The sequence below is a fragment of the Physeter macrocephalus genome, chromosome 8 (genome assembly GCF_002837175.3).
Source record: "Physeter macrocephalus isolate SW-GA chromosome 8, ASM283717v5, whole genome shotgun sequence".
NCBI lineage: Eukaryota > Metazoa > Chordata > Mammalia > Artiodactyla > Physeteridae > Physeter > Physeter macrocephalus.
This window is the reverse complement of record NC_041221.1, coordinates 12559132-12575035: the sequence shown is the minus strand read 5'-3', so window position 1 is coordinate 12575035 and position 15904 is coordinate 12559132. Positions and strand designations below refer to the sequence as shown.

Sequence of the window (15904 nt, the reverse complement as noted above, 5' to 3'; positions counted from 1 at the left end):
ACCGGAGGGAAGCTAGGAGGGGCCCATTAACGAATGGGAGTGAGTGTGAATGTGCAGGTGTATGTGTGCGCGCGCGCGTGGGGGTGACTGTCTAGGCGTGTGTGAGGGAGCGAGCTCCAGATGGGAACCCCAGGGGGCTGGACTCACACCCAGGGTGGAGGAGAGACGTCAAACCCTGATGGGCATCAGGGTAGATTGCATCTGCTAATAGGTCGGAGCTGACTCCTTGAGTCTGGAGGACATGTTTACTAACACGAGAAAAGATCTCGAAGAACACATCTCTGTGGACCGCCAACACCGAAGGATCAGAAGAGCTCAGAAAGGTGAGGAGGGTCTGCCGAGGGACCCGAGGAACCAGTGGCCGGGGCTGGGAAGGGGCAGTGCCCAGCCCTAGGCAGGGGTGAAGACCTCAAGAGAACTGGCCCGACGCGCTTCCTGCACCCCTCCTCGTTGCAGCATCACCCAGCAGCTGGTTAAAGGGGGCCAGCCACGTGGTGTCCAGGTTAGCGAGCAGATGGGTACCCGGTACGCCTCAGGCCCCGCCCCCTCCCTCCTCTTGCGCGACGAGTGGCCGAGGCGCCCCTTCTCGTTGCTATGACAGCCCCCGAAGGCTGCCATTGGCTTCTCCCCACACCTTCCCGCCCCAGGCCCCGCCTCCCTCCCGTCCCAAGCGGCGATTGGTGGATGCATCCCGTTGCTATGACAGCATGCGGTGGTTAACAGTGACTCCTACCCCCACCTTCCGGCTTCTATGCCCCAGTTGGGAGGGAGGCGGGCCTGGCCGCGTCTCCGTGGCGACGGCGGACGCGGTGCAGGCAGCTGGTACCTACCGACTAGAAAGGCTCAGGCGGCAGCCGGGATCCAGACTGGGGCGGGGTCATGTCGGACCTGGGCTCGGAAGAGTTGGAGGAGGAGGGAGAGAATGATCTTGGGGTGAGATCTCCGGGTAAGGGGGGGGGGTCCCAGGGGTGCGCGGACCCTTGGAAGCCGGTTTCGGAGAGTGGGGTGGCCTGGAGGCCAGCCACAGTCCCACTGGGAGGCCCAGCCAAGAACAAGGACCACGCAGGCCACAGCGGGCGCTGCGTCCTGCAAGATGGCTGTGAAAGGTGAAACGTTATGACGTCCGCCTGCCGAATCCCTTCTCGCTCCCCCCTCCACCAATTCCTCCTGACGTTAAAGGCAAAGATTTCCAAATCCAAGGCTTTGGAAGCGTCCTCCTCCCTGCCGTTACTCTCCATCGAGGCAGTTTCTTGGATGGCTGGGTCATCCCAAGCTACCATATTACTCTTGAATGTATTTTTGTATATTATTCTGAAACTATTTCTGTAATGGAGCCTGGCTCCTCAGGATTAAAGGAAGATGAAGGAAAGCTGCTTCCTGGCAGCCTTCAAGAAATGCTAAGGAGGTCCCAGGCTCAGCGAAGGCTTCCTGAAGTATTACTATACAGGCCTGTAATCACATGTGCTTTCTTCACTCTTGTTGGAAATGACCCGGGTCGTTGGAGATACTTCCTGGTTTAGACCGCAGAGAGGAGGTAAGGAATGCACATTCAGCGATGTGAGCTGGGCTTCATGTGGGCCTATTTGTACTGCCCGAAGCCAGAGGGTGACTGTTGCCTGGCTGGCAGGTTGGGAACCTCATCCGCTGTGTGTGTGCAGGGTACAGAGTTGAAATAGTTTCAGAATTACCTGAAACATCTAGCACCCCTGCTGAGATAGATGTGCTTTTGCTCAGACCTTTCTTCTAGCTCTGCACACCCATCTTCCAGCTTCTGCCAGATTTGCTGCTCAAGACAAGCACCTCTGTGCACTGGAGCCACCTGGCCAGTAGGGAGCGGCGGAAGTGCCTGGGATGTACGCATCCCGGGTCAGCCAGCAGCTAGTGCTAAAAGACAGGACAAACTGCAGTGATCTACACTCCAGAACCCCCTGTGCGATGAGGCTGAGTCTGGGACGTCACCGACATCACCCATGCTTGGCAGCCGCCTCTTTCACGTCTGTTTTCGCACCCCCTTTGCGGGTTTCTCCCGGGAGCACTTAAAAAAAAAAAATCTCTCTCCAAGGTCTGCTTCTGGGGAACCCAAGCTCCATCACCTTCCCAGTGATGGGAAGCTTTCTGGTCCGTCCCCTCAAATGGCCCTAGTGATCTCTAACTTTTCAGTGTCCATACTTTTCAGGTTCCATTCACAGTTGGGGTCATTTTCAAGGGTTCTCTTCCTCTTCAGGCACCCCAGAGTCTCAGTATTGGGTGTATTGAGAGGTCTTTGGGGCAGGAGGAGGAGCCTTTCGTACATTTTGACTTAGACTAACCCTGAAACAAGTTTGTAAGGTCATAAAATTCTGCCTTATAATCTGAGCATGAGTTTCTGAGCCAAACAGTGCTGGAAAAGCACAAGAACTGCAAAAATGTTTGTTTCTGAAGCCCTTGACTTAATGTGTCTGAGCTTGTGTGTAATGTCTATCCAGATCCAATCATTGCTCTATGGAGCAATGGGCTCCATAGAGCTCCATAGAGCTCCAATGGGCTCCATTATGGGCTCCATAATCTATTGCTCTCAATGTCAAATCATTGCTCTATGCCCTCGCCGTTTCATTATTCATTATTTGCACTCTACACTCATGTATTAGGTGCTTGAGAAACGTTTATTTTATGAAGGATCGAGAAAATAGGGAAGCGACAAGCTTGTATTGTGTTTTTTATTGATTTACTTTTAAGATAGATTAATTATCGATCTTGGCGATGGGTGTGAGTTTAAAAATAAGATAAACTAAATTGAGTTAGGAGACTCAAGCTGACAACTGAGCCCAGTTTATTCCTCAGCCCTCCTGCCCCTCTCCCACCATCAGAGCTTCCCTGAAGGTCAAAGCTGTCTTCAGGCCACAGACACCCCAGGGATGATTTGCGTTTTAAGTTCTGTATTATTGGAGGAAGGTGGGTTTAGGACATGTTCCACCCGCAAATGCTACTTCAAACGTGTTCCTATAAAGAGCACAACCTGGAGCACCTCGCGTTTTCCTCGAAATGGTCAGTTTTGTCCACAGTGTGAAGGGTTATCATAATAAATTGGAGGGAGAGAGGGAAAGTCCCACCATGGACACAGGCACCGGCCGCGTGACCTCGGAATGATGCTCCCCGTCACCCAGGTCTGGTACCTGCCTCACCTGTAAGACAAGGTCAAGCATTGGGAGGATGCAATGGAATACTATTTATAAAATGCCTGACACATGGTTAGCGCTTTTATTTATTTTACTCATTTTTTAAAAGATTTATTTTGGCTGCGCTGGGTCTTCGTTGTGGCACGTGGGATCTTCCTTGCAGCGTGCGGGATCTTTAGTTGCAGCATGCGGGATCTAGTTCCCCAAGCAGGGTTCAGAGCCGGGTCCCCTGCTTTGGGAGCGCAGAGTCTTACCCACTGGACCACCAGGGAGGTCCCTGGTTAGTGCTTAACACATGGTAACTGTGATCTTCTTGTTTTCTTCGGTCCAGGAATACGAAGGGGAGCGGAACGGGGCCGGTGAGCGGCACGGACACGGGAAAGCGAGACTGCCCAATGGGGACACGTATGAAGGGAAATACGAACATGGTAAAAGACACGGCCAGGTCAGAATCGGTGGCTTGAGTGGGTGGTTTACCCAGTTTAATACTCTGTTAGCAATTATTAACTGCAGGATTGATAGGAATTATAGAATCAATGTGTTTCAGGGGACCTACAAATTTAGAAGTGGTGCGCGGTACGTCGGAGAATATGTTAAAAATAAAAAACACGGTCAAGGCACTTTCATCTATCCAGACGGATCAAGATATGAAGGTAAAATATTACCACAAAGCAGACTTCCGTGCTCTGGAGGACTTGGGGATGGAACTTCTCTGTGGATGCTGAGACACACGAGAAAGCTTCAAGTTCCCCAGTCATTCAACAAATACGAGCTATGTTCCTGTGTTCACAGGGTTGATGCCGAAACCAGAAAGCCTTGTAATTAGTGATCTGATCCACAGGGGGACATGCGACTGTCCCTGTGACCTGCACCTTCCCTCCTGGGGGCCCGTGTGCTGAGAGAGGCTGCTGGGCGAGCACGGAGCTCGGGGGGCGGGTTGGACCCAGGTCAACGGGCGCCCAGTGGGACTCTTCTCCTTGGAGCTGTTCTTGCTCTCTTCCATTTCTGACCACAGCCCCTCTTCTGACGAACGCACCGTTGGTTTAGATGGTGGTTCCTTCACCGAAGGCTTCTGATCTGGGAGGCGTTCTGCCTCGGTACACTGGCGTTCTTACCTCTGCCGCAGTGCGTTACATGCCAGTGTTATGGCTCAGGAAGATTCTTGTCCCCTTATTTCCAAGAACCGCACTGCCGCCCCACCCACCACTGTCACCTGGTGTGACGACAGTGTGACGTCTCACCCCAAAGACCGGTGAAGGCCGTTCCTAACCCAGGGAGGGAGACGAGCGGGCGCGCGTTGTGAGCCTCGCAAACGGTGTGCCAAGGTTATGTTCTGGGCTGCTTGTCTGGGAAGAAGTTATCTAGTTTTCATCAGATTTCCAGAAAGGTCTGTGAGCCCAACCCTGGAACTGGTGTGACAGTAGGTGTGACCTGGTTCAGGGGACCCCGTCCCTCCCTGCCTCAGCCTTGGCCCCTGCAGTGCAAGGATCACACGAGTGAACACACGTGAGATGCTCAGAACCAGCCCTGACGGCTCGTTCGTGTTCAGTGAATGTCGGTGGGCCGACAACGGAGCTTGTGTGATAGCAGCGCTTCTTAGCACGGATGCACCCTCTGAGGGTGTGGGCTGGAGCTGCCTGTCTGGCGGCCACATACAACCAGAGCCGAGACATCCTCAGACAGGGCTTCCGCTGGAATCCGACACCGGGGCGGACAGTGTCACTGCTCTTCCTACTCGAGATGGAATTTCTCTTTGGTTTTGTTTCATAAATCTTAGAAGCCTGGCTCCAGACGTAGGAGCCATCTGCTTTTTAAATCAACTTGACACAATCCAATTTAGGAGTTAATTCTTTCCAGATTCTGATGAACCTAATCTCATTATTGTCATTTTGATTTCAGCGTAGATGTTAATCTAATTTGAACAACATATATATTTATATATATTGTATATGTTATGTATGATAAGATATATGCCTATGTGGAGATACGGATACACGCACTCAGAATAGGGGATTGAAGGAATATGTACTGTGAAGGTTAGCTATCATATAAAACTTCTTTGGAGGCGGTTGTAAGTTGTCGTGTCTCCTTACGGTTTTGTACCTTAATGGGTGCAGGGCGCAGTCGCTGCCCAGGGCTTTCTTCTCAGAGGTTGGAGGCTAAGTACTCATTTTAGCTCAGTCAGTCAACAGCCTTCCAGCCCAAAGCCCAAGTTAACATGGGACTCCTTCTCCACTGCTTTGGCCGAAAGGGGCGCAGAGCGGGTCCCGGCCGCTGGGGCAGGACGCTCAGCGCAGGTGTGCAGGTGGGGCGGCTCCAGGCGCTGGAGCAGGTGCGAGGTGGGAAACAGATTGAAACGCTGGCAGGTGGCTGAGACTAGACCACCGAGGCTCCAGGTTGCTGCTGGACCACGGAACGCACGCAAGGCAGCGGGGGTGTGGAGCTGGGGCCACGGTCCATAGGGCGGCAAACCCGGGCTTGAAGCCTTGCTGTGCCGCCGGCCGAGTGGGAAAGCTGCTGTCAGCACATGCAGGCGACGGTGGCCCGGTACGTACACCTGCCAGCCCGTCCCCTGGAGGCCCGGCTCAGCCTCCCTTCGCCGGCTCCCCGCTCTTCGTGTCCATCGGTCCGGCCGAGAGGCAGGGTCGGACGGAGGGGGGTCAGAGTGGGCGGGGGCAGCGGTGAAGGGCGGAGCTGTCTCCTCCTGACCCCTGCTTTCGTGTGGCCCTTCCAGGGGAGTGGGCGGACGACCTGAGGCATGGCCACGGCGTGTACTACTACGTCAACGGTGACAGCTACACCGGGGAGTGGTTTGCTCACCAAAGGTTCGCTTCTCTCCCTGGGCCCACAGACCAGTTCACGCCATGAGCACAGGACGCTGACTAAGCAACAGAATCATGGCCGGAGAGCCCACCGGCCAGCTCTGCCCCACGGTTCTTGGCTTTAAGGCCAGCGTGGGAGCGATGTACTGCTGCGCAGGTGCAGCTTCCCGGGAACCCACCCGAGGGCCCCAGGCCACGGAGGGCACAGGAGAACCTTCTGGGGGCTGAGTTGCAGCTCCCAGGAGCCCTGCCTTTTCCCCGAGCCCACCAGCTGATAGGCAGGAGGCCGCCGCTGTCCAGCAGGGGTGCCTGCTCTCAGCTCGGGCCACGAGCAGGACGTGTGCTTCGATTGGGCCCGGATATAGAAGCCACTTGTGAGCCCGCCCCAGCCTAGGCGCCCGCCTTGATTTAAATGTGTGTCTCATAAACCTGGAAGGGTTTTCACTGCAACGGAACCAAGTGCATCGCGCCCCTCACCTTCACCAGGCACGGGCAAGGCACCTACTTCTACGCGGAGACGGGCAGCAAGTACGTGGGTACCTGGGTGAACGGCCAGCAGAAGGGCACGGCCGAGCTCATCCACCTGAACCACAGGTACCAGGGCAAGTTCTTGAACAAAAATGTAAGTCAACGGGCAGCGATGTTTGCCAATGAAATAAGCAACACCCTCCTCCCCGAGCCTGTGTAAATGTGTGAGCAGAAAACAGGACAAACCCAGGCAAACCCTCCCACCCCCTCCAGATAGGGAAACAGGGCAGCCGTGCTGAGCTCCGAGCCTCACTGATACCCACAGAGGGCAGGGCGGGGGCGGGGGCAGCTCAGCCAGTTTCTCTGCATCTCAGTAACATCCATGCTCTCTCCCAGCAGCGGGAACCATTATAGCACTGGGGGCATCTGGACCTTGGTCTCATGAGTAAATCGGATACGAAATACGTATTTGTCTGGAACGACCGAGCATTTCCTGCAGTTGAGCCTGTGGGTGTTTTGACTTTCTTTCCCCTGGGAGCCCCGCAGCCGGAGCCGCAGGGAGGAAGACCCACCAGGTCCTCCCTGGAGCCCCACTCCCACCCACTTGCTCCAGGTGGTGCTGGGATTGGAGGCCTTGGGTCTGAAGGTTTCCAGTGTGCAGTACCCGTGATGGGTCATTTCTGTTTGGAGGACTCTGTGGCCTTCCTTGTCCTTCTTGCCCGAGCCCTGATGGGATGCAGAGAAACCCTGAATAATTTGGAACCTACCTACCACCCTGCATTTGCCATGTAGCCTTGATCAGGGGTTGAGCAGAAACTTTCCCCAAAGAAAGAGTTTGCTGAGCAAATGAAAGGTGTTAAGAGTTTGACAGAGGAACATTTAACTGATTTAATAAAGTAGCCTCAGACCCTTAAAACTCAGTTTTCGTTTCCATATAATTCACGCCCTAATTGCAGACTCTACTTCTAGTCTTTGTAAGTGTAGGCACGTTCTCCTCAAATCTGTACATGGAATACGTCACTCCCCGCAAACTCTCATGAGATATTTTTCGGCCCACGGAGGTGGGTGGAAGAAAGAATTTGATACCAGTTAATTGGGAGGAACCGATGAATGTTGCGAACCTAGACTCGTCTGAGGAATAAGAGCAGAAGTGGGGCTTTGTTCTGCTAGTTGGAAAAAGACTTTAAAGGTGTGCCAGAGCGTTCCAACTGTGAAACGCCCAGACTCCGGATCCTTCCTGCCCACCTCAAGCATCGCGAAGGCGCAGACTTATACGTACAGCTTATACAGAATTACAGCATGGGGATTTTAATTACATAAATAGAACCACGCTATATCAGGACACAAAAATATACCCCAAGGAGAAGCTATCTTTTTGTGCATTCAGAAGTTTTTATGTAGGTTAGTTACTGGAATTGCGAAATCTACAGGTATTGATATTTTAAATGATGATGGATACTCTAATTGTCCTGAAAAGCTAAGCCAGTTTATACTCTGGTCAGCAGGCTATGGGAGTCTCTTCATCACTTCTTCCATCAACATTGGATAGTATTAGTCTTTAACATTTTCTTTTCAAATCTGATGGGTAAAAAATGTTATCTCATAGTTTTTTTTTTTTGTTTTTTTGTGTTTTTTCTCGGTATGCGGGCCTCTCACTGTTGTGGCCTCTCCTGTTGCGGAGCACAGGCTCCAGACGCGCAGGCTCAGCGGCCATGGCTCACGGGCCCAGCCGCTCCGCGGCACGTGGGACCCTCCCGGACCGGGGCACGAACTCGTGTCCCCTGCATCGGCAGGCGGACTCTCAACCACTGCGCCACCAGGGAAGCCCTATCTCATAGTTTTAATGCGCAATTCCCTGATTCCTGGTGAGGCCCAGCACCTTTACACACTTTTATTGCTGGTTTGACTTTCTTCCTTCAGACAATTACCTGTTCACATCCTTGCTGACAAGTTATGAAAACACACTATAAAGCTTCAATAATGAAAACAGTGTGATACTAAGGTAGAGAAATATAGATCAGTGAAGCAGTTTAGAGAGCCCACAGACAGATCGAAGTATATAAAATAATTTAGCACTTGAAAGGATGTCATTTCCAGTTAAAAGGAATGGTGGGGAGAAGTCAAGAAATGGTGCTGGGACAGCTTGATGACCATTGGGGAGAAAAAATGAAACCAAAGTTTGTCCTCCAGCATGTCGATGAAGGTACTTACTAGAAGAAATAACGACTTAAATGCAAACAAGAAAGTCACAGATAGAAGAAGAAGTATTTATGACCTTTGGAATGAGGAAGAGGACTTTCTATACAGAAATAGAAAGGAAAAACCAGGAGACTTCACTGGATAAAAATAATCCAATATAGATTAGAGACACCATCAAGAAAATTTAAAAGATATCTGACAAATGGGGTTGGGATGTTTGTAACATTTAATTTGTAAAGCACTTAATCAACGTGATTTAAATTTCAAAAATGTTGAAAAAAATTCAGCCTTACTAATAACTTAAAAGGTGTGACTTAAAATGATGAGGTCCTGTTTTTTACATATATATAAAAAAAGTAAAAGTATAACAAATGTTAAGCCCAGAAAAAATAAGGGTTTGCGGACGAGAGGCTCTTAAGTGCTGTTGTGGGAAAGAAAATTGTTAGAGCCTTATTCTGGTTAATATATATATACATATATATATACATATATATGTATATATATATGTATATATATATATATATAAAACACATGCTTTTGTCCAGAAATTCAACTTCTGAAAATGTACCCCGAGGAAAATGTCAAGGGTGGACCTAAAGATTTAACTCAGAATATGTTTACCATAGTATTTTTTTGTCAAAGTATCAGCATACCAAATATCAACAACAGTAAGTGAGTAAAACAGATTATAATTCTTTGACGAAATAACATACCAGGTTGACAACTGATGTTATGGAAGAATATCTGTGATACGGGAGGTCATTCATGCCCTATTTCTAAGTAAAAATAGAATAAGAGTCAGCACGTGTAGTTACGGTCAGATTTTTATTTTTTTAAAAAAATCTCTGTATTAGAAATAAGGTTACAGAGACTACATCAAAATATTAGTAGTTCTAACACAATATTGTGAATCAACTATATTTAGATAAAAATTTTTAAAATATCAGTAGTACTATTTTTAGCTAGTTTGACTGTGAGGGCCAACTAAGTGAAATTTTTGTCATAAATACATTACTTTTATAAGGAGATAAAATGTAGTTAAAGTTTTTTTTAAAAACAAACAAAAGGGGACCTATACTTTGCATTCCATTAGCCATTAGTTCACAAAAGCATCTTCAATCCATACTGAATTTTCCCCAGTTCCATGATTTGGGGTAGGTTTTATGAAAGTCACATTTATAAAGCATTTTGTACTTTCTACTGGGTGTTGACGCTCAAGAGTGAAGTATTTCTTGGTTTCTCTTTGCTCGTAGCCCGTTGGCCCTGGAAAGTACGTGTTTGATATTGGCTGTGAACAGCACGGGGAATATCGCTTAACAGACGTGGTAGGTTGCAGAGTCTATATCACTCCTACGTTCATAGGCAAATGATCTGCTCGGTGATACTGATCCTACAGATCTGTGTCGGGACCAAATGCCCTAAGGGAGTATAGGAAAGGGGGTTGGGAAGAAGGGGAAGCTGGGCTCTGACGGGACCCCATGGGAGCTCTGAAATGGGATGACCCTTCAAAGTGTCCTGAATGGAGGCCAGGACCTTTGACCCGCATGTGGACCAGTCACCGGCTATGGGCTGCCCGTGGACGGGGCATGAAACCTGGACGACGTGGCCTCCTTTGATGGAGGGCAGTTCCTGGGAGGAACTCTGTTATGAGCAACCAGCTGCCAACACCCACAGCAGCTGGAGGACTGAGTGCCTGATGGGTGTGTGCGTGTGGGGGGGGGGCGGGCGGGGGCGGAGATCACGTTTTCACACAGGAGCCAATGAGAGAGCAGACACCCCCTAGGGGCGGTTCTCAAAGCGCAGTCCTGAGTGCAGCTTTGGCCCTACCTGGGAATCCGTTTGAAATGCAGAGTTTTGGGCCCCACCCCATTCTTCCTGGATCAGAAACTCAGGCTGCGGTGAGTGATCTGGACTTCAACAACCCCTCCAGGGGATTCTGGTACAGTTCAAGTTTGAGCATCACTGTCCTGGAGAAACTCAGACATTTGGACACGGAGAAGAGCAGTGTATTTCTGAGTGACTCAATGGAAGTGATAGGCAGGGGTCTGTCACTCTTTGTCACAGGTATTATCATCTTTGCGACAGTGAAGTTTTCCATATTTATAGATTGATGTTCAACCTTTGGAGTTTTATGATAGTTACAAAACTGAGAAGTAGACCAATACGCTTGGTAAGATTGACACGTGTTGGCTGTTAACCTTTGTCAGAATTATTCATTATTATAAATTATTCCACATCGGGAACTGATAAACTTTGTCTACTTTCACTGCATTTTATTTTTCTCTCCATAATCCTTGAGACTAGAGCTTCAGGGTTTATGCCCTTCCATGTCATTACATGGATGTCTTTGGGTGTTTTTAGGCCTTTTCTTACAGTGATGTTGATACCGAAACTTGGCCTCTGTACACCTGTGCTGAATCGAATCTCAGTGACAGAGTTTTGGGTGAAGCAGAAAAGAACAGCTTTACTGCTTTGCCAGGCAAAGGGGGACACAGTGGGCTAATGCCCTCAAAATTGTGTGTCCCAACCTGGTGGAATTTGGTGAGGAGTTTTATAGCAATGGTTCAAGGGTGGGGTTGCTGATAAGGATCAGGGTGTGTGCAGGGCCTGCACTCCTTTAATCTGGCCTCAGGTGGTCTCCTGAGGAGCTTCTCAAGGTTATCAAACTGTGACCTTCTCTCTGGAATGAACAATGTTTCATCAAGTAGTTAACATCTTCCATTTCTTGGGGGTTTTAGTTCTGCGGAAGAGCTCAAAGACATTGTTTTGTGTATCCCTTGAGGCAAAATGAGGACCCTGCCCCAAGGCTGCACCACTGTTTCTTGGTTCCTCCCCCCTTATCTCTGCATCCCCTCCCTTTCCTGATTAGTAACTGCTTGAACCTGCCCTTTGGAACTCAGGGAAGGTCATGGAGGCTGGGGCCTATTCCCTAAAACAAGAAACGGGGGACACAGAAAGGCTTTCGTGTCCAGGAGCCCCACAAGGTCCTGCTCAGTTTCAATGTTTGTTTTGTTATGTTTAAAGAATCTTAGAGCTGAAATGTGGCTGAGCGGTTGCAAAGGGCACTTAGTCCTGGTCATTTCTTTTCTTTTTTTTTTTTTTGTGGTACGCGGGCCTCTCACTGCTGTGGCCTCTCCCGTTGTGGAGCACAGGCTCCGGACGCACAGGCTCAGTGGCCTTGGCTCACGGGCCCAGCCGCTCCGCGGCACGTGGGATCTTCCCGGACCGGGGCACGAACCCGTGTCCCCTGCATCGGCAGGCAGATTCTCAACCACTGTGCCACCAGGGAAGCCCATGGTCATTTCTTAACTGGGAAGCATTACATCTGAAAGCCTTTTGTGCCATCAGTGGAATGAGTACAGGAACTGTGTTGCCCTCACCTTCGTGTCTCATCCTCGTTCTTTCAAGATTCATTTTCATCCCTTGGATTATACTATGGAGAGTTGGCAATTACTCTGCTCACTGAATCCTGTTATAAAAATGCCCAAATGCAATTCAAAACCTGTCCCGTCTCCCCTCACTTTAAATATCCCATGCATGTTGGTCAAGTTACATTTTTTAACTTAGGAAAGAGGAGAAGAGGAAGAGGAGGAGGAGACACTGGTAACTGTCGTTCCAAAATGGAAAGTGACCAAAATCACAGAATTGGCCTTGTGGACCCCGACCCTCCCCCAGGAGCAGCCCGCTGCAGATGGACCAGGCCAGGGGGAGGCCCCAGGAGCTGAGGGTATGGAGGCCCTGGGGGACAGATGGAGTAGGGCTCCCCGGGAAGCAGGCTCTGAGTCCCTCCCCTTGGTCAGTGATTGGCCGTGGGTGTGACCTGGGCAAGGCTCCGACAGCAGCTGGGGTGACTTGTCCTTCCTAAAGCGGATCTGGACAGCCTTTCTCTGTGACCCTCACAGGGGGCTTCCTAAGAAGTCCTCGGGGGGCTGTGGAGTGTCGAAGGTTACACTGGGCAGGAGCCCTTCTGTTGCAAGTGATGGAAGACCAATTCCAATTGGCCTAAGTGGAGAAGTACTGATACTAATTCATTGGTTCATACGACTGGAGCGGTGGGGGTGAGAGAGCCTCAGGTGTGGCTGGATCAGGCCTCCGCGCGCGGATCTCCACTCTCCTGTGCCCTGGCTCTGCTTGCCAGCACCCTCTTCCCTTTGGCGACCAAAGCTCAGCGACTTTATCAGACTGCCACCCGGTCCGCTCAGGAACCCTAGGGAACAGAGAGCTTCTTTCTCCATATGCTCATCAAAACCCTTGGGATATATATTGCATACTTAAAATAAAAAACCTTTGGGAATTAGCGTTTCAGACCAGTGATGCCCATCCCTGAACCTGTCACTCTGATGGGGATGAGGGAGCAGATGCCAGGCCTGGGTGGAGCTGTGACTCTGAGTTGGGGGGTGGTCCCCTGATGGAGAAGCGGGCACTGCCGTCCGCAGGGTGGGTGTGGCAAGGCGTCTGCTGATACAGTTTCCCTTCGTTCCATCTCAGGCGGAGGAGAGCTGGCGGAGGAGATCCGGCCTCTGACCGACGTGTCAGAGGGGGAATTAGATTCAGTGCAGCCTGGAGAGGAGGACGGAGACGCCAGCAGGGAGGACGGAGCGGAATTCCGCTACGACAGCTTAGACCAGGGTGAGCCTGCGCTCTGGGGGCCAGGAGGGCGGGAGGGAAGGAGGCACCAGGCACACCGGGGTGGGCGCAGGGTTTTCTCTGCCTTTGACCGAGGCCGTCCTTGGGCCACGCCTGAGGGATGGGACGTCTCAGAGGACCCGCCCTGGGAATGTCGCTCCTTCTTAGGTGTCCTGGTAGGGACAGCCGTGCGATGCATGTTCTCTCTAACTCGGTCCTTGTGAATCTGCATTTCACCAATACGGCACGCCTCGGGCTGCAGGTCCCAGTCGATTGATCCCATGGCTTGGTTTTACTACATGTTTTTCACCTTTATAACGTTTCATAATAATGCATGTATAATAATATACAGCAAACACCTTCAAAATTTAAACCCTTTTACCATTTAATTTTTCAGCATTAATACACACAAATGCTGTTACGGGGGTGTGGGAGGAGGGTGGGAAGCGTGGAGCACAGCTTTCATAGAGATCAGAGTTTCAACAGTGTTACTTATAAATTATAGTCCAGCAATTTTATTCACTTATGAATGTGCGCAGGCAAAAGATAATGCTGGACCTTACTCTCACTTACATGGATATTCTTTGTCTTAGCATTTACTCTGAATAAACCTTTTGCTTAGTTTATTACTGGTACCAAAAGAAAAACTATAAAAGTCTGTATAAGATAAAATTTAACATTCCATGATTTTGCCTGATAAATAGAAATGTTTAATATTTATAATACCTAGTGCAAAAGATCTGCTAGCAAATCATACATTTTTAAATAGAAAAAAGGTAATACACTCACATTTCCTTTTTCTTCCCAGGAAACGTTAGTTTTGAAGAAGAGGAAGTCAGACAGCCAGAACTGCTGGATTAAGATGAAGCAAAAGCCAGAATGGTAGGAGACTGAGTCTTAAAGATGCTTCTGTTACCAGGGTAGTTACTACTAATCTATCCCTAATCTTTCTTACTTAGTTGTTTGTTAAGATGTTTTACAACTGCAAATAAATTTCTTCATTATCCTTTGTTTATGAAATAGCCTCTGCTTCCAGTTCTTTAAAAGCTACCAGGTTGGGACTTCCCTGGGGGCACAGTGGTAAAGAATCTGCCTGCCAATGCAGGGGACACGGGTTCGAACCCTTGTCCGGGAAGTTCCCACATGCCACGGAGCAAGTAAGCCTGTGTGCCACAACTACTGAGCCCGCGTGCCACAACTAATGAAGCCTGCGTGCCTAGAGCCCGTGCTCCGCAACAAGAGAAGTCACCAGCCCCTGCTAGCCGCAACTAGAGAAAGGCCATGTGCAGCAATGAAGACCCAATGCAGCGCCCCCCCACCTAAAAAAAAGAGTTACGAGGTTATTTTGCCATGATTTTTTTAGTGCTGTTTTCTCCTAGGAGAAAGAAAAATATCATATGACTGTAACTCTGCTGAAGATGGTTAATGGAAATGGATTCTGGCTAAGTTAGCTGAGTGACTAGATAGTGAAGTCCCTCTCTCAAATTACCCTCAAGCGAGCCAGGAAAACACCTAGAACATAAGAATTCCTGTGTGCAATGCTCATAAAACACAACGTAATAAGTGCATGTCAGGCTTGGGTAAGAAACCCTCAGGTGCCGCTGGAGGGGGCACTCCCATCCGTTCTGCGCCTTCGGCATCTCGGGGTGAGCTTTGGGGCTCCCTGCCGGGAGGTCCCCACAAAAGGCTGAGGGGCAGGGCTGACCACGGGGATGGCTTCGGCCTGTGTGTACACTCTTCAGGCCTCCTGGTGGGCTGGGGGCTGACACCTAGGTCACATCCAAGTGCCTTGAGTACGGGCCCACCTTGTTTTAATGTGTTTTGCTTTATTGCATTTTGCAGATACTGTGTTTTTACACAGATTGAAGGTTTGGGGCAACCCTGTGTCAAGCAAGTCTATTGGCACCATCTTTCCAAGAGCACTTGCTCACTTCACGTCTTTGGGTCACATTTTGGTAATTCTCACAATATTTCCAACTTTTTCATTATTTTTATATTTGTTGTGGTGATCTGTGATTTTTTTTTTAATGAAGTATAGTTGATTTACAATATCATGTCAGTTTCAGGGGTACAGCAAAGTGATTCAGATATATATATATATATTACAAAATATTGAGCAGAGTTCCCTGTGCTATACAGTAGGTCCTTGTTGGTTACCTATTTTATATATAGCAGTGTGTATCTGCTAAGCCCAAACTCCTAATTTATCCCTCCCCCGACCTTTTCCCTTTGGTAACCATAAGTTTGTTTGGCCTCTAAGTGTTCAAGAGAAATAAGAGTCACATGTCTCTCACTTTAAATCAAAAGCTAGAAATGATGACGCTTAGTGAGGAAGGCACGTTGAAAGCCGAGACAGGCCAAAAGCTAGATCCCTTGCACCAAACAGCCAAGTTGTGGATGCAAAGGAAAAGTTCTTGGAGGAGATTAAAAGTGCTGCCCCAGTGAACACACGAATGATGAGAAAGCGAAACAGCTTTATTGCCGGTATGGAGAAAGTTTTACTCATCTGGATAGAAGATCAAACCAGCCACAATATTCCCTTAAGCCAGAGCCTAATCTAGAGCCAGGCCCTAACTCTCTTCAATTCTGTGAAGGCTAAAAGAGGTGAGGAAGCTGCAGAGGAAAAGTTTGAAG

General features: G+C 49.4%; 1 protein-coding gene across 2 annotated transcripts; it reads left to right on the top strand.

The window, feature by feature from the left end:
• Positions 1 to 869: 869 nt before the first annotated feature.
• Positions 870 to 14290, top strand: RSPH1 (radial spoke head component 1). 2 transcript variants are annotated; one of them, XM_024120429.1, is made up of 9 exons: positions 880 to 933; positions 3487 to 3600; positions 3703 to 3808; positions 5890 to 5980; positions 6464 to 6599; positions 9898 to 9969; positions 12212 to 12371; positions 13133 to 13273; positions 14079 to 14131. In XM_024120429.1, the coding sequence occupies exons 1-9, from the start codon at positions 880 to 882 to the stop codon at positions 14129 to 14131; spliced, it is 927 nt and encodes a 308-aa protein (XP_023976197.1). The 2 variants fall into 2 exon arrangements, with proteins under 2 accessions (XP_007113543.2, XP_023976197.1); XM_007113481.2 differs by lacking the exon at positions 3487 to 3600 and having other exon boundaries at positions 870 to 933; positions 14079 to 14290.
• Positions 14291 to 15904: the final 1614 nt, after the last annotated feature.